Genomic DNA, 22,771 nt, shown 5'->3' with positions numbered 1-22,771 from the left:
GAAAGTAGCACAAAGGTGAAAAGAAACTCCGAATATGGAGCAGGGATATTTTGTTTATGCGTTGCCAAGCAGTTTTTATATGTTTTTCTTATTTCCATTTTTAAGTAAATTATTTGGAAGCACAGACAAAATCCATGTTATTGTTGTTGTTATAGCGATAAGGATACTCCCCGAAGGCCTTGGGAAATGTTATCGATGTTGATGGTCCTTTGCCGGATGCAGATCCAAGCACCATTAAGGTACTAGCCCGACCATCTTGGGAACGATTTGGTATGACCACATGAAATCTTCTAGGCCATTCCGCCGTCCTATCCCCTAGATCCATAAGGAACTTGTTGACGCCAGAGCCCCGGCTATTAAAGAAACAGGATTCGCCACGGTAGGTGAGGTTGACATTTGGGTTGGTCAATTGGTATTTAAATCGCCTCTTACGAGAGCCATACCCCCCGCGAATATGTTCTAAGCCCCTAACCCGCTGGGGCCTCGTCATCTCCCTCGCTATCCAGAAGTGAGAAGTACTCCCTGCATAGCTTAAGCTCGCTCTGGAGCTTACTTTACTTACTAAGCGCTAACCGTTTAAACGATTATGGCCTTCCAATAAATCGCGCCAGTCGTTTCTTCGCTGGGTTAACTGGCGCCAATTGGTCACACTAAGGGAATTTAAATCGTTGTCCACCTGGACGTCAGAAGCCCGGTTTTAATATCATTCCTATAGGACTTTGCTCCGCTCTTGAAACCTTTCGTCATGCGGGTTTTAGGGTAGGGCATATACTGTGTGATGCTGCGTCTTATGTTGTTGTTGTCCAATAGCTGCGACTGAATCGCGTTTCCCTAGGGAGTGTGCGTTCCTCTTCTGCAAGTTTAGGGTATTGTTCTTTGAGTACAGGATTCACGTGGCAATACCTGACATAGAGGTCCGCCTCCTGTTTGTGGAGTTCACTGAGGACCTGCTTGTGTTTTTTGGCTTCATACGGCTGTGTTCTCAGGTGCTGTATTTCCTCATAATGCTTATGGAGATAACTCCTTAAGCTCGTGGGCGGTGTTTGTTCATCAATCCAATGTCTGTTGGGATGCCCAGGTTTCTGGGTATTCAACAGGAACTGTTTGGTTAGGATTACGTTTCTCTCCCAAATGGGGAGTACTCTCGTCTCATTATGTAGATCGTGTTATGGAGACATAAGAACACAGCCCCTTGAATCTGGTATTTTAGTCGCCTCTTACGACAGGAATACCTACCGCGGGAATATTCTGACCCCCTAACCCGCTGGGTCTAAATCCATGCTGATGACAGGCTAGTTGCAAATTTTGCTACTGGCGATAGGAGAGATATCGGGCGATATGAATCTGTTGGAAGATATTGAATAAAACACGTGTGTATTTTTCGGCGATTTGTTGTATTAAGGGAAGAGTGCAAAATTTATTTTAATGACATTACAAGATAGAGATGAGCATGTGACAGTGTTGTGCAAACCTATCTCTAGCAGATATAGACGAGTGACAGTGTTGTGCAAACCTATCTCTAGCAGATATAGACGAGTGACAGTGTTGCGTAAACTAAACTAACTTCAACACCATCACTTGGTGAATTGACAAATGTATTAAATTAATATACTAATTCAATTTATGAAAGAATATTCATCAAAGTATTAAATCGAAAAATTCACAATATGTATGTAATAAATATTTCAATTTACAATAGAATATATTTAATGAATATATTTCATATGCAATTTTTAAGTTCAGCATGATCCGCAAAGTTTGACGCATAAAGAGTGCTTGTCTTTTGGTACTGCTTGGTTAAGTTATCAGCTGCCATTTCTTCGGACGGAATGTAGTTTATTTTAATTACACCTTCATGAATCATGTCTCTGATATGATTTGCTTCGTCCGATTCCTAAAATTGTCGGATTCAGCTAATTCAATTGAGCTTTGGTTGTCGCAATTTAAGGAAATATCCTTCTGAGGCATGGGATCGATTTCATTAACAAATTGTTTCAACCACATGGCTTCCCTCACTGCAGCTGACATTGCCAAATACTCTGCCTCAGTTGTCGATAACGCCGCTGTTGGTTGACGCTTGCTGTTCCAGGTAATTGCCGCGTTGGACCACTTGAACACGTAACCACTGCATGATCGTCGGCTATCAACATCTGATGCATAGTCTGCATCACAAAAGCCTGAGATGCCATCGTCGATTTGTTTGATATATCGTAGTTTTAAATGTATGCTCCCTTTTATGTATCGAAATATACGTTTCACCGCCGACCAGTGAGATGAATTGTAGTTCGCGTTGAATCGGCTCACGTCGTTGACTGGAAAGGCGATATTGGGGCGAGTGCCTTGTGCTAAATATAGCAAACAACCCACTGATTCTTGGTACGGGATGCGATTAAGATCTTTGAGTGAGTCTGTGTTTGATCCAAGATTTTTAGATAGCTTAACATTCGGATCACTTGGCGTAGATATCGGCTTACAGTTATCCATATGAAAACGCTCGAGTATTTCATTGATATAATTCGACTGACCTAATTCTATAAAATCTTTTGTTTGATTTATTCGAATACCTAAACAATGCGTAGCTGATCCCATGTCTTTCATCTTAAAACATGTACTAAGTGCTGATTTCAATTTGACTAGCACTGTCGGATCACTCCAAAATATTAATATATCGTCCACATATATTGCTAACATGAGATTTAGTTCTGTATTAAAAAATACACATGGGTCAAGTTTCGACTGAATCAATCCGAAGGACTTTAAAGCTGTAATAAGCTTATGATTCCACTGCATACGAGCTTGTTTCAAACCATACATGGCTCTATTCAACTTGCCCACTTTACTAGTACTATCGCTAAAACCTTCTGGTTGCTCTATATATATTTCTTCTGCTAAATCTCCTTGAAGAAATGCGGATACAGCGCCCATTTGATCGATTTTCATTCCCCTTTTTGCAGCTAACGCATTTAAAAAACGAATTGTCGTGTGTGGTATTTAATATATAAATCACTATTTAATAATAAGCACTATTTATTTTTATAAAATATTTTATTTAACCGCTCCTAAAAGTATGTTACAAAACGTTTTTAAATATTTCAACCGAATGAAAATTTTTGAAAGACAATATTTTACAATTGAAAAATAAAAATTAACAAGAACAAAAAAAATTCAATTTATTTAAAGTAGGTACATTTAAAGTTGAATATAAATATAACCCTACAATACTCCCCCTTCCGGAGATTTAATGTTAAATAAATTAAAAGTAACTTTCTTTTTTGTTTTTGTGTTAGGTATCTGTATTTTATCAATCATTGCTGGTTTTAAACGATCAATAGGAATAGATTTAATTTCATTGTTTATTTCAATTTTAAAGTTTTTAATATCTTTTTCAATAACTCTATAAGGACCTTCATACGGATGTTGCAAGGAATGCTTGTTTATTACACGTACAAAAACAAAATGACAATCTTTTAAAGCTTTTGGAACAAAAATACCACTAGAATTTTGATGATGTTCCAAATTTGATTTAAAATTTTTAAAATGTTCACGCAAACTACTTAAAACATCCGTTGAAGTTATATTCTCTGTAGTTGAAACAAATAATTCACCAGGTAATCTTAAATTTTGTCCATAAACCATTTCAGCCGGTGTTGCTGAAATATCTTCTTTAAAAATCGATCGCAAACCCATAAGTACTATTGGTAACTCTTCATACCAATCTCTGGATCCATTCCTAGCCATTATTGAAGATTTAAGCTGTCTATGAAAACGTTCTATCATTCCATTAGCTTGGGGATGATAAGGAGAAGTTGTTATTTGATGACTTCCAAGAAGTTTCGTTAATTCTGAAAACAAGTTTGAAGTAAATTGAGATCCCTGATCTGTTGTTATTTCTAATGGAACTCCAAAACGTGAAATATATTATTTAAAAAATTTATTTACAACCGTAACTGCAGAAGTATCTCTTAGTGCGAATGCCTCTGGCCAACGTGTAAATCTATCAATTATAGTTAATATGTAAGGATATCCTTTTGAAACAGGTAAGGGTCCAACAATATCTAAGTGAATGTGTTCAAGTCTAGATTTTGGAATTGGAATTTTCATAACTGGAGATTTTGTATGACGATGTACTTTCGATTTTTGACAACTTATACATTCTTTAGACCAAGTATTAATATCTTTATTCATTTTAGGGCAAAAATATTTCTTAACTATCAAACGACGTGTAGCTCTACTACCAGGATGTGAAATCCCATGTAACATATCAAATATTATTTTTCTTAAATTGTTTGGAATGAAAGGCCTAGGATTTTCTCCTGACACTTCGCACCATATATTAAAGTTAAGAACAGGAATTTTTATTAGTTTCAAATTTAAAAATGTTTGCTCTGAGGTAAGTTTGCTTAATTCACTGTCTTGTTGTTGTTCACTTTGTAAAATTTTTAAATTAATGTCCGAATTATTAATCGCTTCTACTTCAAACGCACGAGATAATGTATCAGCTACAACATTTTCTTGTCCTTTAATATACCTAATGTCATTCGTAAACTGAGCAATGAATTCCATATATCTAGTCTGTCTTGGACTGCGTTCTGTTTTTGAATTTAAAGCAAATACAAGAGGCTTGTGATCTGTGAAAACTGTAAATTCACCTCCTTCTAGAAGGTAACGAAAATGTTTAATGTTCAAATAAATAGCTAATAGTTTCCTATCAAATGCACTATATTTAATTTCGGATGGGGCCATTTCTTTCAAAAGAATGCAAGTGGTTCTGACTTATTATTAAACGATTGATGTATAACACAACCTATTGCCGTATTGGATGCATCTACATTTAAAGAAAGTTTTGCATCTTTGTTAAAATGATTTAACAATATCGCAGATGCAAACTTTTCTTTAATGCATTCGAAAGCTTTATTAGATGTATCGTCCCAAATTAAAATCTTGTCTCGCTTCTTATTTGTTCTGTTAATTAAATCATAGATAACTGTCGTAAACTCTGCTAATTTTGGTATATATCGATGGTAATAATTAACCATACCAATAAATTTTTGTGCCTGCTTAATAGATTTTGGACGATCAAAATTTCGAATGGCTAAAACTTTTTCTTCTGAGGGTCTAATTCCCGTTTCAGAAATATTATGTCCTAAAAAGTCAACATTTGTTACGCCAAAAGTACATTTACTTGGTTTTATATTTAAACCGTACTCCGTTAGGCGCTGAAATAGTACGCGAAGATCTTTGAAATGTTGTTCCTCATTTTCGCTTGCCACTAAGAGATCATCAATAAATGTAAAAACAAAGTCTAAGTCATTAACTACTTCATTAATAAATCGTTGAAAAGTTTGCGCGGAGTTCCTAAGCCCGAAAGGCATTCGTACAAATTCAAACATGCCAAAAGGCGTAGTGATTTCAGTTTTATAGATATCCTCTTCTGCCATTGGAATTTGGTGATAAGCTCTTACCAAATCTAATTTTGAAAATATTTTCTTATTTCTTAGATTCATGTTGAAGTCGTGAACATGGGGCAAAGGATAACGATCAGGAACTGTTACGACATTTAATCTTCTAAAATCTCCACAAGGACGCCAGTCATTTAACTCCTTCTTGGGTACGAGATGTAAAGGAGATGCTACTGCTGAATTAGAAGGTCTACATATCCCTGTCTTTACTAAAAAATCGAATTCAGTTTTAGCTACTTTGAATTTAATGGGGTCTAAACGTCTTGGTTTAGAAAATGGCAAATTTCCTTCAGTGACTAATCTGTGAACTGTTGTATGTCTAACTGGTTGTGAATAATCTGGTTCAGAAAATAAAGAAGGAAATTATTTTAGTAACTTTGTAAATTTGTTATCAACAGCGAAAACTTTTGGTAGCGAAACATTACAAACACATGAAATTGTGTTAACTGAAAGACTTGTTATCGGATCTACTAAGCATTTGCGTTTAACATCAACTAAGAGACCATATTTACACAAAAAATAAGCACCGATAATTGGTTTAGCTATATCCGCTATTAAAAACGTGAACGGAAATTCGCGACGCAGTCCTAAATTAATATTTAAAAGTTTTTTACCGTATGTCGAAATCGTTGAACCGTTAGCTGCAGTTAAAATAATATCTGATGACTTTTTTGAACTTGAAGATTTTGAAACCGGAAGCACTGAAATTTCTGCTCCACTATCTATTAAAAAATTAAGTTTGTTTGTTTTATCAAAAATAAATAAGCGACGTGTAAAGGTGTCTAAATGTCCGTTGTTTGTCGCCGTAACAACGGATAACTTTAGTTTGACGAACTATTATTTTTAAAAGCGCATGGTTGTTCGCACTTCAAAGCCTGATTACCAAACTTATAATGATACCTACAGAGCCAATTTGGGTTGTCACGAGACTTTTATCGATATCTAGAAGGACTTCTAAAACGATTCCTACTAAAAGATCGGGACCTTGAATAATTTTGACTCATCTGATTTTTAATTTCACTGATCTCTAATGACAATTTTTCAAAATTTTTGCACATCATGTTAGTTGTTTGAACCAAATTTGAAATAATTGCATTTTCGCTTTTAGAATTTGGAAAATTACTAACTGAGGCTATTTCATTTTTATTATAAACTTCCCAAATATTATCGGCTAATTTAACTAATTCACTTATTTCATTCAAATTCGAACTAGTAAGAATAATACTTAAATTTTTGGGCAACTTCCTTATCCAAAGCTTTTTAAGAATTTCTTTGCTAAAATTGTTTCCAGAGAGTAGCACTAGAGACCGATAAAACTCAGAAGGTTTACGATCTCCCATTTCTGAATCGGATAACACTCGATCTAATTTGGCATTCTCACTTAATTTGTGCCGTTCAATTAAAATTTTCTTTAATGCAGAAAATTTGTCATTTTCAGGAGGATTTTGAATAAAATCAAGAATTGTCATAATTACATCCTGTGGAAGTGCAGTTATGACATATTCATATTTTGTCCCTTCCTGAGTAATGTTCTTTCGACTAAATTGCATTTCAGCATGGATGAACCATGCTTCAGGGCAATTAGTCCAAAATTGGGGAAGTTTTACCGATGTAGCAAAAATTTCATTATTTTGATTCACATATGGATTTGGTAAATCATTTTGATAATTTTCATTATCCAAATCAATAAGTGAATCGTTTACTTGATTTCGTGGTGTAGATGTACGTATATTATTTGATGGTGAATGAAGCATTGTTAATAGAAATAACTACAAAAATTATATTATAGGAAGAAATAAAAAAATGTCCGGAAAGGAGCGTTTACAAAACCCAAATTATAAATTTTTTTTGATACATATACAGATACATATAAATAATATTAATACTAGATACAGCTCACCAAATATTTGTCGCAATGGTTTTAAAATTGATTGATGAATTTAGACAATGTATTGTTCAATGGCTTTAAAATTGATTGATGAAATTGGACAATGTATTGTGCAATGGCTTTAAAATTGATTGATGAAATTAGACAATGTATTGTGTAATGGCTTTAATTGTTTTGTATTTGTAGCTTTTGTTGTTGTTGTTCTTGCAATGTTTGATTGAAAGGCTGATGTTGATGATGCAGCGGTAACGTCTGAAATAATGACAATCCAAAAATACGACGAAGACGACGTCGTGCAGTTGAAAATAAACTAATTTTATAGAAGTGAATCTAGTTTTTGGACCACCACATCTACGTCAAATACGCGTTAGAGAGGGCTCTTGTGATGTTCACGATATATTTGGTATATATTTTCAACTTGTTTTTCAGATAATTCTTCGAGTAGTGAGGACACTTCACACTAGTTTAAAGGTACGAATTACAAAACTTTTAGCGAGTTAGAGCTGGACGTTGCAAGATGTTACGCACTTTATTTGAAAGTGAATTTAAATAAATCTCTTCGCTGGTCTTTTGTAAATCAATTAAAGTTTGTTCAAGTGCACCACCTTTAACAATTTGTTTAAGAATTTGCTGATAAAAACGTAATAAGTTGGATATAGTAAACAGAACTATGGTATCGTTTTCGGAAGTCAATATGGTTTCCACTCGTATAATATATAAAGCATATAAGAATTAAAATTTGATTCGTTGTTTTTGAAGGACGGTTTTTATGTTTGGCTGGCTAGATCGCCAATGTGGTATTTAATATATAAATCACTATTTAATAAGCACTATTTATTTTTATAAAATATTTTATTTAACCGCTCCTAAAAGTATGTTACAAAACGTTTTTATATATTTCAACCGAATGAAAATTTTTGAAAGAAGAACAAAAAAAATTCAATTTATTTAAAGTAGGTACATTTAAAGTTGAATATAAATATAACCCTACATCGTGTAACGAACGACAGGGGAAAATGTTTCTTGGTAATCTATACCAAACTTTTGAGCGCAACCTTTCGCAGCAAATCGAGCTTTGTAACGCAATATATCTCTGTTGTCATCGCGCTAGTTTTGAATACCCATTTGCCTTTTATGGCTTTTCGACCTTTAGGTAGCTCAGCTAAAGTCCACGTATTGTTCTCGTTGTGCGAATTATTTTCTTCCTCCATGGCTTTCTGTCATCTTTTATTATCTTTGCTATACAAGGCTTCAGTTAGCGTAGCCGGGTCTGAAAATTTTTCACTACGTGATATATATGAAACATACCCATCTAAAACTTTGGGGTTTGGCTTACGCGAAGACCTTCTTGGTTCTTGCATCAACAAATCTTTATAACTTGGGTCACTTTGTACATAATCGCTATCATATTGGTTAGTTTCATTATCTATACCGACTTCTGATAAACTGCTTACTGTATTATCAATTGGATGCGCGCCAACAAAAGTTTCTAATGCGTCATCCCTCCCTGAGTCTGAACTATCTTTCGCATTTTGCATGCTTTCAATTTGTTGGTTCGGATAATCTTCATACGACAAGTCCACGTCCCTCACTTTATCCGAATCAACAATCGTTGTACTAATATCCACTTTCATGTTCGTTTTTGGAGGGCTCTCATGAAAAATTACATCACGACTTACTGTGAGTTTTTTAGTGTTGGGTTCAATGCAGCGATAACCTTTCTTATCACCATCAAAACCGATAAATATCATTTTTATTGACTTCGCATTCCATTTTGTTCTAAGTTGTTTTGGAATATGAACCATCACTGTGGATCGAAAGATTCTCAAATGCGATATGTCTACCTTTGTTCCAAAGCATACTTCTTCTGGTGTTTTTTAACTAATGCTGAAGAAAGTGACCTGTTCACAATATACGCTGCCATCGCACATGCTTCAGCCCAATATGAATCGTCTAAATTTGCATCAAAAATCATGCACCTAGCCCGTTCTACTCAAGTGCGATTCATACGCTCTGCAATACCGTTTTGTTGTGGGCTATACGAATTTGTCATTTAATTTTGGATACCTGACGATTTAAAAATTTGCAAAAATTGTTTACTACAATACTCAGACCCTCCAACTGTGCGGAAAATTTTGATTTTGCGTTGTGTCTGGTTCTCAACATACGCTTTAAAATCTATGAACGCTTCTATAGCCTCGGATTTTTACTTTAAGAAGTATAAAATTACTTTGTGACTATAGTCATCTATAAACGTGATGAAATATCTAGCTCCACCAATGGAATGCGTTTCCATTGGCCCTACCAGGTCAGAATGTATGATCTCCAAAAGTTCTCTTGATTTCGACTTATACGCCAATTACACGGCTCAAGTATCCTTGTGCCAATTACCAATTTGCACAAGGATTTTCCCGGTGTGTGCACTGGTTGCGCTATTTGCGCAGACAACTGCGCTAAAATCAAAACGATTTTGATATTTACGCATGTCTGCAAATATTGAACATGCTTTTTTCTTCGTGTGTGGTGAATCTTACACAGTTTACCTGTGGTTCCTGATAATATAACATCAGTAATTATTGCTTAAAAATGTTAATATCGAAGGCGCAAGGACCATCTCTAGCTTGTAACAGGAATTCTCATAAATTAAATAATAAATAATAATTTTTTATACAATTAGAACACATGTTTCATTTGTTGCGCTAGTTGAAAAATGAATATTGCGCAGTGCTGCAATGAGTTGAGCTGGTCTTGCAATTAAAATATATATTTTATAAATACAATGGAAAATAAACGCTTCTGTGCGCGTGAATTACCAGCACTGCGGAAATAGTGATTTTTTATACAATTAGTGCCTTTTTTATACAATTAAAATACATGTTTCATTTGTTGCGCTACTTTAAAAATGAATATTGCGCAGTGTTTTTGAGCCGTGTATGTCAAAATTGTCATTTGCACAAATTTCGTCGTTTTATATTTGCGCATGGTTTTTATGTCATGTATGGGCCGTATTACTATGCTGAAAGGGGTTTCTTGAATGTTTGCCCTGTGCACATACTGTGCAATTAGTGTCGATTGTTTTGTCATCAAATATTAATCCATCAACAATATGCTTCATTTGTTTCAAACTTTGAAAATCTATATAACCTAATCTGCGATGCCAAGTTATTGCATTAGTTTCAAAACTTCTGCACATTAACGACGAACCAGATGTAGATTTGTATACACCATCTTTTGCTTTGCAATTAGCGTATGGAATTCCTTTATTATCGTATACAGTGCACCCACGCTTATCAAATAAAACTTTGTTACCTGCTTCTATCATTTTGTGGACTGACAGTAAGTTGGCTGACAAGTCTGGTATATGCAAAACATTATTTACGTAAATTTCTTTTATATTTATTGTAAGGGTTGTCTTCCCAGCACATTTTACATCCATTTTTGCGTCATTTGCCGCGACGATGTCTTTAATCGACGACGGTTTAACTTCACTCAAAAGATTTGCATTGGGTGTCATGTGACTTGATGCCCCACTGTCAACGAACCATCCATGACTTGAACCTGTGGCTGTTCGGCAAGAGAAGGCTCTTTTTGCTGAAAACGTAGATTTTTCCATTGTCTTTGCAGTGCAATCACTCGCTTTGTGATTTTTATCACCGCACGCATAACATTTTATACCGCGATTTACATTCTTCTTGAAATGTTTTATTTTACTTTTTGATAAAAATGCACTGACTGTCAGCGGCGAAGGCTTTACTTTTAGATCAAATAATTTCATTTTAACTTCTTCGGATGACGGATACGATTGTCTTCCTTCGAAACCCACTAATAGTGGCAAGAACTGGGGCCCTATTCAGTAACTGTGAGTTTTAAAATGTACACTTTTTCTTCATATAATTTGTATGAAAGAAAAACGTACGTTTCAAAACTCATAGTTACTGAATAGGGCCCCTGCTCTGGAAAGCCCAGACAGTAAATTCCAGCCAACCAGCGATCGTCAACTTCCCATCCTGCGCTATTTAATTTGTGGTAAACAGAAGTAATGGAATCCATGTACGATTCCATAGATTGACAGTTTTCGAATTTGATCGAAACAAATTTGATTAACAGACTGACTGTTCGTAGAAACCCTGTATCTTCATATAGATTTTTAAGTTTCTCCCATATCTCTAGTGCAGTTTTACCTGATCTAATATGCGCATATATAGATTTCTCCACAAACAGCACTAGTGTAGCTTTTGCCTCCCCAAGTTTAGAGACATTTTTTCAATAGCAACCGAGGTTTCAGTGTTTATGGTAATGCAATTGGTGAGCCCCTTCGATTCCAATAAGTTTTCCATTGCAAATGACCAATCGTGGTAATTATCGCCGCCAGACAACTTTTCAAATACAAATTCCCTATGTAGTTTCGCCATCGTGTTTAACCAAGGTTTTTTTTTTTCTTGCAACAAATGCCTTATACGCCAATTACACGGCTCAAGTATCCTCGTGCCAATTACCAATTTGCACAAGGATTTGCCCGGTGTGTGCACTGGTTGCGCTATTTGCGCAGAAAACTGCGCTAAAATTAAAACGATTTTGATATTTACGGATGTCTGCAAATATTGTACATGCTTTTTTCTTCGTGTGTGGTGAATCTTACACAGTTTACCTGTGGTTCCTGATAATATAAAATCAGTAATTATTGCTTAAAAATGTTAATATCGAAGGCGCAAGGACCATCTCTAGCTTGTAACAGGAATTCACACAAATTCAATAATAAATAATAATTTTTTATACAATTAGAACACGTTTCATTTGTTGCGCTAGTTGAAAAATGAATATTGCGCAGTGCTGCAATGAGTTGAGCTGGTCTTGCAATTAAAGTATATATTTTATAAATACAATGGAAAATAAATGCTTCTGTGCGAGTTTTTCGACTAATACCGTGAATTACCAGCACTGTGGAAAATAAATAGTGAATTTTTATAAAATTAATGCCTTTTTATACAATTAAAATACATGTTTCATTTGTTGCGCTGCTTTAAAAAATGAATATTGCGCAGTGTTTTTGAGCCGTGTATGTAAAAATTTTCATTTGCACAAATTTCGTCGTTTTATATTTGCGCAAGGTTTTTGTGTCATGTATGGGCCATATTACACAATAATTTATGCTTTTACCTTTAAATATAGCAACTAATGCTTTCAAATGAATTCCGATTCAATATCCCGATGATGCTTAATACAAAATTAATGCAAATAAAAGGCCCATAACCTGTTGGGAGATATTGAATAAAACACGTGTGTATTCTTTGGCGATTTGTTGTATTAAGGGAAGTGTACAAAATTTATTTCAATGATATTACAATATAGAGATGAGCAAGTGACAGTGTTGTGCAAACCTATCTCTAGCAGATATAGACGAGTGACAGTGTTGCGTAAACTAAACTACATTGTTTACTATATAGTCTGGCAGCTTAAGTAGAGGTTATGTTGCGAATAGAGTGTAAGGCAGTGGACTAGGCAGTCGAATGTCATATAATGAAGGAATGGTGTTCGGAGATTTTTCAAAGTTAAAAAAAAAAATGATAAAAGCTTTAATATAAACAAAACTATTGTTTTAATAACAACAAAAACGCCATATATATTCTGTATACATAAATTTGTAAGGATTATCTCACTTTAAAATTTGAATTAAATAATCTAAAGTTTTGTTTTGAAACTGAGTCGAGAACTGTGCGTGTGAATGTGCGAATTTTCACCGATCAGCTGTTAGTTGCGCTACTTGGTAAAATTTACAATGCTAAACTAACTTGAACAGAATCTCCTATGTTAGCTGGTTTTCCAGCCTTTAGTAGCGGGACCACCTTGGCCATTTTCCATTTTTTGGGAATGACAAAGGTCGAAAGGGACAGGTTGAAGACATGTGCTAAATATTTGAAACCCTCTTTCCCTAGGCTTTTAAGCATCGGCATGGCTATGCCGTCTGGGCCCACTGCTTTAGATGGTTTAGCACAGGCATGCTTAACGAACGAAACGATATCATTTCGTTACGATAATCAACGCTAATAAACGAAACGAAGTCACTTTGATATCGTTTCGTTCGTTAAGCATGCCTGGTTTAGCATAACCGATACCATCCTCAACCTCTTTGGCCGTGATGGTAATTGGGGATACGCTGAATTTATGTTTATGTGCGCATCTGTTGGTCCACCGTCTAACTTTGTCAACCGTAGAATGCATTATATATTGTCGGCAAAAAGCGTTCGCGCATTGTTTCGCATCCGACAGCACTTTATCGTCAAAGGCGATGGAAATTTTGTCATTGTGCTTAGACGGATTCGATAGGGACTTTACGGTGGTCCAAAGCTTACCAACGCCGGCAGAGAGGTTACAACCACTTAGATGCTCCTCCCATTTCGCCCGTTTGTGTTCATCGACAACCAATCTGATGCGTTGGTTTATATCCCTTATTTGGGGGTCGCCGGGATCGAGCTGCCTTTTAAGATCACGTTCTCTCGCTAAATTTGCGGCCTCCGCAGGAAAATGAAGCCGAATTTCGGGAATTCTTCCGGCGGGAGAAAGCGAGCCAAGGCGGATTCAATGACCTCGCGGAAAGCACGCTCCCCTTAGCAAGCATCAGTCGGAATAGGGAGGGCAGCAAAGCGGCTGTCTGTAAAGGATTTGTATTCATCCCACTTTCCTTTTTTAAGTTTATGAAAGTGCTTTTTTCGGTGACGATGAAGTCGGCGGTTCGCTTGAGCGAAATAAGTATGGGCAGGTGATCGGATGCCAATGTTACCATCGGCTGCCAGTTGACGCAGTGTACGAGTCCTGCGCTCACGATTGATATATCTGGCGAACTGTGAAAGCTTTCTACCATACGAGTGGGGGCGTCTCCGTTTATTGTGCGGAACGTCGTTTCTTCTATTTGATCCGCCAGCATCTCACCCCTGCTGTCCGCCTGCAGGTTTGAATGCCATAGATGTTGTTGTTGTTGTAGCGATAAGGACACTCCCCGAAGGCCTTGGGGAGTGTTATCGACGTTGATGGTCCTTCGCCGGATGCAAGTCCGCTACGTTCCGGCGACCTTCCAGGCCCTCCCGCCCCAGATCAATGAGGAGTTCGGCAGAGACTCTGTTGTTAATAAAACAGGATTCGCCTTGGATAGGTGAGGTTGACAATTGGGTTTGGAGAAGCTATATATTGCGCTGGCAACAAGAAAGGGTTGCGCTACACAACCCCTTGAATCTATTTGGTATTTTAGTCGCCTCTTACGACATAGATCGTGATGGGCATTGAAATCGCCTAAGATAATGCGATTATCGCCAGTCAGTAGGGCTCTCATATTAGAGCGGTATCCACTGGGGCAACAGGTGAAGGGAGGGATGTTGATGTTGATGATATCTAGGTTTACATCGCCTGACCGGACAGATAAGCCGTAACGTTCTAAGACACTGTCCCTGCGGCCGATGTCGGGTTCAAATATAGGATATTGCACTGAGTGGTATATGATAAACGCGAGACCGCCTCCATTTCCGCTCTCGCGATCTTTTCTGTCGACATTATTGCTGTGAGTTAAGTTTCATGAATCGCAGCGAGGCGTAGACTACGGGACGCCCTTGGGCATGAACAGCAAGGAGCCACAAAAGATTTATAAAAGTTACGAGGACATCGGGTGCTATAGGCAACTGTGTCGGGCCTATCTTAAGTGAACTGATTTCATTTAGTGTGAGTTCTTTCAAAGACTACGCCTTATTAGATTTGACCAAAATCTTATAGGCGTTTAAGTCTTAATTAATAAGTTGAAGTTGTCGACATAAGTTTTTAATTTATTCGTGACACAAAACAAATATATCTCTTTAAGCATTAAAATTGCCAATAACAAATTACATGCATTTTTTCAGCAGCTAGCCTAATAACTTATTTAGAGATAGATTACATTTAATTATAATAGTGAAAGAAATAGTCAGCACATCAAGTCTTTGAAAGCATCATCATCGTCTTCTTGAAAAAAGTTTTCAATATTTTCAAGCTCCTTGCTTAAATCTAAGTTGAGGACAGAGGTATTTTGAATTACGTTTGCTTTGGTATTGGACTCTGGCTCCGATTGATTCTCCTTTTTTGATGGAGTGTAATAATTTTCGATTTTGTGTGACTGAAAGTATATGAACATATGTATAAGTTAAAAATAATTTTATTTTACCCATAATAAGGCACGTGTTGACTCACCCCTGTTGGTGCCGCGGTATGCGTTGCGTCTTGTAAATTTTCACAAAAGAGACCAGCTTTATTTAAAACATCTTGCTTATTTTTTAACATATTCCATATTACATCATCAGCCGTTTTAGCAGCCATTAAATAACGACATGTAATCGGTTTATTTTGGCCAATTCGATGTGCGCGACTTTCAGCCTGTGCTAAGGTCTGAAAAATCGAGATAGCACAAAGTTAAATAATTAAGTATAATCTTATGTCACAATTTAACTTTATTAAACATACACTAGGGTTCCAGTCCAGTTCGGCAAATACAATCATTTCAGCAGCCGTTAGCGTAATGCCTGCATTACAAGCGCGCAATGATAGTACAGCAACTTTGCATGACGATTTTGTTTGAAAAGTATTTATGTATTCCTGTATTAAGAGTTATAATTTTTATACATGAACATAATATAACAAAAGTACTTTCTTACCCCCCTGGTTTCATTTCTCGTGCTGCCATCAATACGTACAAAATTAACATTCAATTTAGTCAAATTTTCTGTAATGGCATCCATCATAATGCGATGATGTGCAAATACAATAAATTTTATATTTTCTTTCACTAAATTTTTTAAATAGGCACTAAAAGTTTATTAGAATATATTAATAAATTATTTCAAAATATAATAAAGAGCGCAACTGACCATACTGCACGAGTTTTCACCTCTGCGGTTGTTGAATAATATTTCAAAAGGATTTCCTCACGTTCACGTCCCTTACTGGATGAAAAATCTTTACTAAGCGCTGCTAAACTTTCACTCGTATCGTCATTTGATGTGACGAGCGCAGGATCTAGGACAACAGTTTCTCTATAAAAGATAAAGAGTGATTGCAGAGTTTGGAAAATTATAAACATTTCTTGCGATTGATGGACGTATATAAGAAGGCAGTGACCGTAATGTGATGGCAAAAATACTCCCAAAGGTTAATTATAAACAAATTTCCTACGATTATTTATGCTTGAGAGCTTATGACTTGGCAGCACCTTACCGGGGATTGTATCCAAGGTGTCTATGCGATCTACTAAAATTTTATAGAATTAGGCAGAACCTGTCCCCTTTACGATTAGATAATGACCATCAGACACAATTGACATAATTTTTAATTGGAAGCTATATAGAAAGACAAGACACCTTCGAATAAATGTAGAACAATTTAAGGACACAGGGCGTTATTACAGTGTCGGTTTGCCAAGCCTTTTATTATCAGCTTACCGATATTTTTCAGCTAATTGTGGCAGAACTGCATCTTTGGTACGCCTTATCATAAATTTTAATTCCAACACTACTCTCAGTTCCTCCAAATTAGATTGACCAGAAGCATCCCAGCCAAAATTCGTTTGCTTGCCATCACAGTATCTGGAAGCTGTAAACAAGAACAAAATATATGGAAATAAGCAAAATTATAAAAATGGAATGGGTATTGCCATTATTCTACAAACACATACTAAATTCCATAAAGCTCATGAATTTGCGATCAATCATGTGCAGTTGTGTAAATAACTCCAAGGGACGTGATAATGCTGGAGTGCCAGATAATAAAATCACATGCCGCGCTTGACGTGTTAAGCGTTCAGCAACAATAGCACATTTACTTTTAGAATTTTTTAAAGTATGTGATTCATCGAATATAACAAAACCAAATTTACGTTGCATTAATTGCTCTACATGGCGATCCATCATATTATAACTAGTAATAAGAACTTTGGCATCATCAAAATACTGTTGAGCGCTGGTGAGAACTTGTACATAATGTATTGGTATGCTTGGTAAAAGTTCACGTACATGGGTTGCCCAAGACTCTCTGCAAAAAAGGAAGGAAAGCGGTTTATTTAAGCTAAAAGATATTATGTGAAAACATATTTGTATTTGCCTAATGGCGGCGGTGGTGCAGATTAGTAGTGGCCACGATTCCTTATAAAAGTCTGCAACAGCTAAGGCTTGATATGTTTTACCAAGACCCATCTCATCGCAAATCATGAGACGACCATGCTGCGCTATAGCAAAACTAAAAACACACATTATACTATTGAAAGTGAACGATTACTATTTTGTGTTTATTACCAAACTCCTTCCCGCTGAAAAGGTAAAAGTTTTTGCGCCAACTTAGGCTCTATAGAAGAGAGACATGAGCGTTCAAGTTCAACGGTTGGCGCACGACACAATGAAATAACACTCCTCGGTAATGTGCCAATAACGATTTCCGGTTTCATACCCTCTATAATATCCTGCAGGCGTTCGTAATCGACTAAACCAAAGCTCCAAAGTGTTTTGGCTTGATCTTAAGAAAACAAAAAAGAAGCAAGATTTAAATCAACATTCAAATTTCAATTTAAAGCACAAACCATAATACTTCGATGGTATTCTCTTAAAAACATCAATCAATTTGGCATGATAGCATGAAGGTTGCACAACAAAACGCGTCTTCGTAATCATATAGAGTCTACAATTTACTTTAATGACAAATACAGGTGCAGGCGGCTGTTGAGCATTTTGTGGTTTTGAAGCCGCTCCAGTAGCATTTTGTTTATTGTATTCATTACGTTGATAAGGATGTGTAGATTCGCGTGCGCTCCTCGCATAGCTACCAATATTGGAGCGTTTTAAATCATTTAGGAAACTTATAGCAGCCGCTGAAGGCATTGGTTTTTTTTGTGCATTGACTGTTGAGGCTTCACTTGTACTAGACGGCATGTAGCTTTGTTGTTTATTGAAGAAGCTACTAGTTGATATTGCGCCTGTGCCGGTACCCTGCTGTTGGTGCACTGTTGGCCCTTTTTGTATTTCGGTTGACAGAGAGTTGGCCAAACGTTGTTTTTTAACAGCGAGTTTTTCCAAAGCTATGCGCCGTTTTTCTGCGATTTCTTCTGCACTACAAACGGACATTCTTTTAATTTCTACTTGTTTTTAAATCCATAAAAAATAAAAAAATAAAAGGGCTAGAGTATAATTGCAATCTCCCCGGGCGCCAAAAAAAAAACAAAATCGAATTTACAGCTGTTCAAATATGACAGCTGACTGCTCATGACCATTCACTATGCCCCGTTTTCACTAGCAAACAAATATTGTTAAGACCAAAACACATGTACAGCAGTTAAGGGCTCCGGCGACTAACAACGACATTGACTGAATTTTTGTATGCGTGCGTGTCGGATGGTTGACGGTTTCCCCGCGACTACCAAAAAAGAGCCGGTAATTCTTTACTTTAGCTTACAACTGCTTGGTTAGGTTAGATTAGATTAGGGTGGCTGCCCGAGGGCACACTTAGGCCAGTAGTATTAGGCCCGTTGTGATACCACGAGAAACACCGTTACCTTTCCTCTGAGAACCATTTTGAGGACCTGATGAAAGCTACCAGGTCCTTGACGTCATGCTCCACAACCTGGTTCAGATTATCAAGAAATGGGGCTTCCAAAAAGCGCTGCCGTGCTGCGCTTAGTGCTGGGCAGTTGCAAATGAGGTGAACCACCGTTTCCTCCTCATCCTCTTTACAACTCCTACAGCAACGACGATAAGCCGCTCCTAACCTTTATACATGCCTATCTATGAGGCAATAACCAGTTAGTGCCCCAAAAGTGTGGAAATTGTATCCCTTCTTAGATTGTACACGTGACGGGATCCCTTAAGATCCCATTTAGGCCAGGTTTCTTTCGATGTTCGACACCCCGGTGTTTGTAGCCATCCTTCGTCGGCTTGACGGTAGATGTGTTCTTTTAGCATTAGCTTGCATGTGGACAGGGGCATACCTAAGCGTTCTTGTTCAGGAAGAACCTGCCTGGTTGTACCCTGTCTAGCGAGTTCATCTGCAATGCAGTTTCCCTCGATATCCTTATGGCCAGGGACCAATGTGAGGTGTACACGGTTCTGTTGAGCCATCTCTTGAAGAGATCGGCGACAGCTTAGTGTTAGTTCAGAATTGAACGAGCCAAGAGATTTTATGGCAGCTTGGCTGTCGCTGAAGATAAAAATTTCTTTGCGGACATTGTATGTCCCTATCCTAGCTGCGGCTTCCATTATGGCTGCAACTTCTGCCTGGAACACACTGCGGTGATCGGGTAGTATGAATGAGAGCTGGAGATCAAGGCCCCTTGAGTATACTCCACCCCCAACTCTCCCGTTTAGCTTGGAGCCGTCCGTGTATATGGAAATGCTGTTGCCCATAGCAAGGCACTTATCCGACTCTGTCCAGGCATCCCTGCTGGGTATGTTTATCTTAAAGTTGGTTTCCGCAACAGTTGTGGTCGCACAGCGATCCGTGCTAGGAGGAAGAAAACTGTATTTGTTTAGTATACTTGAGTGTCCGGTGGTCTTGTTGTTCCAACACGACAACTCCCTTAGACGCAGGGCTGACGTTGCCGCTGCTCGATGACCACCTAGATCTAATGGAAGGATGTCAAGAATGACCTGAAGAGCTTCGCTAGGCGTTGTTCTTAGAGCCCCGCTTATGCTTATTATGCTGGATGTGTGGACTTTACGCAACAAGTTTAGGTTTTACGCCTTGCTCAAAGCTGGCCACCATACGACTACTCCATACAGCAGTATGGGTCTGATAATCGCGGTATAAATCCATCTGCATATGTTGGGGGTGAGTCCCCATTTTTTGCCAATGGCTCTTTTACACGTATATAATGCAATGTATGCTTTCTTTTGTCGCTGAATAACGTTGTCCTTCCAGTTCAGCTTTTTGTCTAAAACTACGCATAGAAATGTGGCTTTATCTGCCAGGCGCACCCCATTTAGTTCTGGTAGGTTTAGCGATGGTATTTTGTATCGTTTGGTATATAAGACAAGCTCAACTTTATCGGAATTGACGATGAGTCCACATCGGGAAGCCCACGGGGAAACCTCTCACAATGCTACCTGCATCAAGTCGCATAAAGTTTGAGGGAACTTGCCTCTGTAGACAATCGCTAGGTCATCAGCATATGCCACAACCTTCCCGCTCCCCCAACTCGTATCTCTTAATAGCGAGTTTACCGTTAGGTTCCATAGTAGAGGGGAAAGGACACCACCCTGTGCCGTGCCCCTTGCGACAAATCGTGTTATATCAACCTTCGCCAGTGAGGAAAGCACTTTCCTTCCCCTGAGCAGTTGATCAATCAGTCCCACTAGAGGTATATTTACGTCAAGACCAGTTAAAGCATTTTTAAGGGCGTCTGGACTTATATTGTTGAATGCTCCTTCAATGTCTAGGAAGGCCACAAGACAATAATCCTTTTCGAACAAGGATGTTTCTATGGTAGAGACTAGGCTGTTTAGCGCAGTCTCCTCAGATTTACCTTTGGTCTACGCGTGTTGATAGCCCGAAATGAGGTTCCTATCAATGTTTGTATTGAGAAAATCGCTAACTATTCTCTCTAGGGTCTTGAGTACGAAGGATGAAAGACTGATAGGTTTGTAGTCCTTCGGCTCGTAGTGAGAGGCTTTGTCAGCTTTAGAAATGAATATGACCTTAATACTCCTCCATGCACACGGAATATAATTCAGAGCCAAACAAGCGGTATATATGTGCCGCAGGCAGTTGGCTGTTAACTCCAAAGAGTAGATAAGTTGAGCGGGGACAATCCCGTCTGGTCCAGCAAGCTTAAAAGGTTTGAAACTTTTAACTGCCCACCTCACCCTCTCCTCAGTAATGGGTATATTCACAGCTTGGTTTGCTACAGGTACTTCCGGTGCGTTGGTCATATTTCCCGGGAAATGTGTGTCCAGGAGCAGTTCTAGGGTTCCCCCTTCTGTGCTGGTCCCGGTACCATTCGGTCTCCGCAGAAAGCTAATAGCTCTTTGCATCTTAGAAAGCACGCACCGCAGCCTTGATTTAATTTATGAATTAGGCTTTTTTGCCGTAATAAATAAATGAAATGAAATGTGTCAACGACACTTTCGACGCCAGTGCAGAAATTTCTCCATGAAGTTCTCTTCGCTTATCTCAGGACTTTTTTGTAAGTCCTTAGTTTGTCCTTGTATTCTAGCCATTGTGACCCGTTATCAAGGAATTTGGCTTTGTTAAACTGTTCTCTACAGGATTTACGAAGTATGTCCAGATCATGGGACCACCTGTGAGGTTTACGCTTACCGCGAAGTTTTGGCATTGGACAAGCCTGTTCTAAGGCATTTGAGAATGCCGATGTGAAGGTTTCTACCAGACCCCCTAGCTCCGCCGTTGATGAGGGCTTTGTGGAGGTAGTGCTGGTAGTTATCTTGCTAACAGCTCATTATGTAGTTCCCAGTTTGTATTACGTGGGTTACGTCTCGCAATGGGCTGATCGACGAAGAACTGTAATATTACTTCAATATACCGGTGCTCTGAGAAGGAATGTTCCGCGAGAACGCGCCATTTTTTAACTCACCCAAAAACGCTTTCGCTGCAAATAGTGAGGTCAATAACCTCTTTGCGGTTTTTAGTAATAAAAGTTGGTTCATTACCTACATTGCAAACTACCAGGTTAGTTGTTAAAAGGTAATCAAAAAGTGACTCACCACGAGTGTTTATGTTGGAACTACCCCACTGCATGTGGTGGGCGTTTGCGTCTGTCCCGATTAGCAGATGGCTTTGGCTTGAGTCGGCCACCAGATCCTTTACCGTCTTTTGCGGAGGAGATTCCTCTGCGTCGTACGGCATATAAACGGAGGCTAGCGTTAATTGAGAACAGCCGAGGCTGCCTTACTTTTGTCCAGGTTTATCTGGAGCAACCTCAGCATGAGCTTGCTCAGACTCCCCTGCCTCCGGTGCCTTTTGGGCGGTGGTTTAATATCCTCGTCGGACCTTTGACTGCTAAAACTCATTCAAAAATATCGGAAGAGATGTCAAAAGACGCCTTATGAACCCAGGACCACGAATCCTAAAGCGGAAATTAAAAAATTTGTTTCTGTCAAAAGATATTTCCAAAAAACCGAAAAATGGCCCCGAATCGAATTAAACAAATTAAAAATGTCATGTTCATATGAAGTGCTGTTCTTCCGCGCACTTGTTTATTTTGAATGTCAATACAAACTAAAAACAAAACTGGAAAAAGTAAATTAGCTTAGAACTTGTGCACGAGAAGATTAGCTGAGGTGACGACGGACGTACACTCCAATGTGTTTATAATTAATTTTCGTTTAAAGTGAAATTCCAATTGTTCGAAAATAGAAAATCTAGTGTGTACTACTTCGGCTGGGCGTTGCCTCGCTGCTTACGCTCGCTTCAT

At 37.9% G+C, this 22,771-nt stretch overlaps 1 protein-coding gene across 1 annotated transcript; it reads right to left on the bottom strand.

The window, feature by feature from the left end:
* Positions 1-15,140: 15,140 nt before the first annotated feature.
* On the bottom strand, positions 15,141-18,573 carry Marcal1 (SWI/SNF-related matrix-associated actin-dependent regulator of chromatin subfamily A-like protein 1). Its single transcript, XM_067770088.1, has 10 exons — positions 17,930-18,573; positions 17,649-17,865; positions 17,458-17,592; positions 17,033-17,388; positions 16,800-16,950; positions 16,230-16,394; positions 16,017-16,167; positions 15,826-15,957; positions 15,556-15,750; positions 15,141-15,481 (listed from the first exon to the last, which is right to left on the bottom strand). Exons 1-10 carry the CDS (start codon positions 18,468-18,470, stop codon positions 15,293-15,295), a joined length of 2,232 nt encoding a protein of 743 aa, XP_067626189.1. The 5' UTR covers positions 18,471-18,573; the 3' UTR covers positions 15,141-15,292.
* Between the last annotated feature and the right edge of the window lie 4,198 nt (positions 18,574-22,771).

Source organism: Eurosta solidaginis, chromosome 2 (genome assembly GCF_040869045.1).
Source record: "Eurosta solidaginis isolate ZX-2024a chromosome 2, ASM4086904v1, whole genome shotgun sequence".
Classification (NCBI taxonomy): domain Eukaryota; kingdom Metazoa; phylum Arthropoda; class Insecta; order Diptera; family Tephritidae; genus Eurosta; species Eurosta solidaginis.
This window is presented reverse-complemented; position numbering and strand designations above follow the sequence as displayed.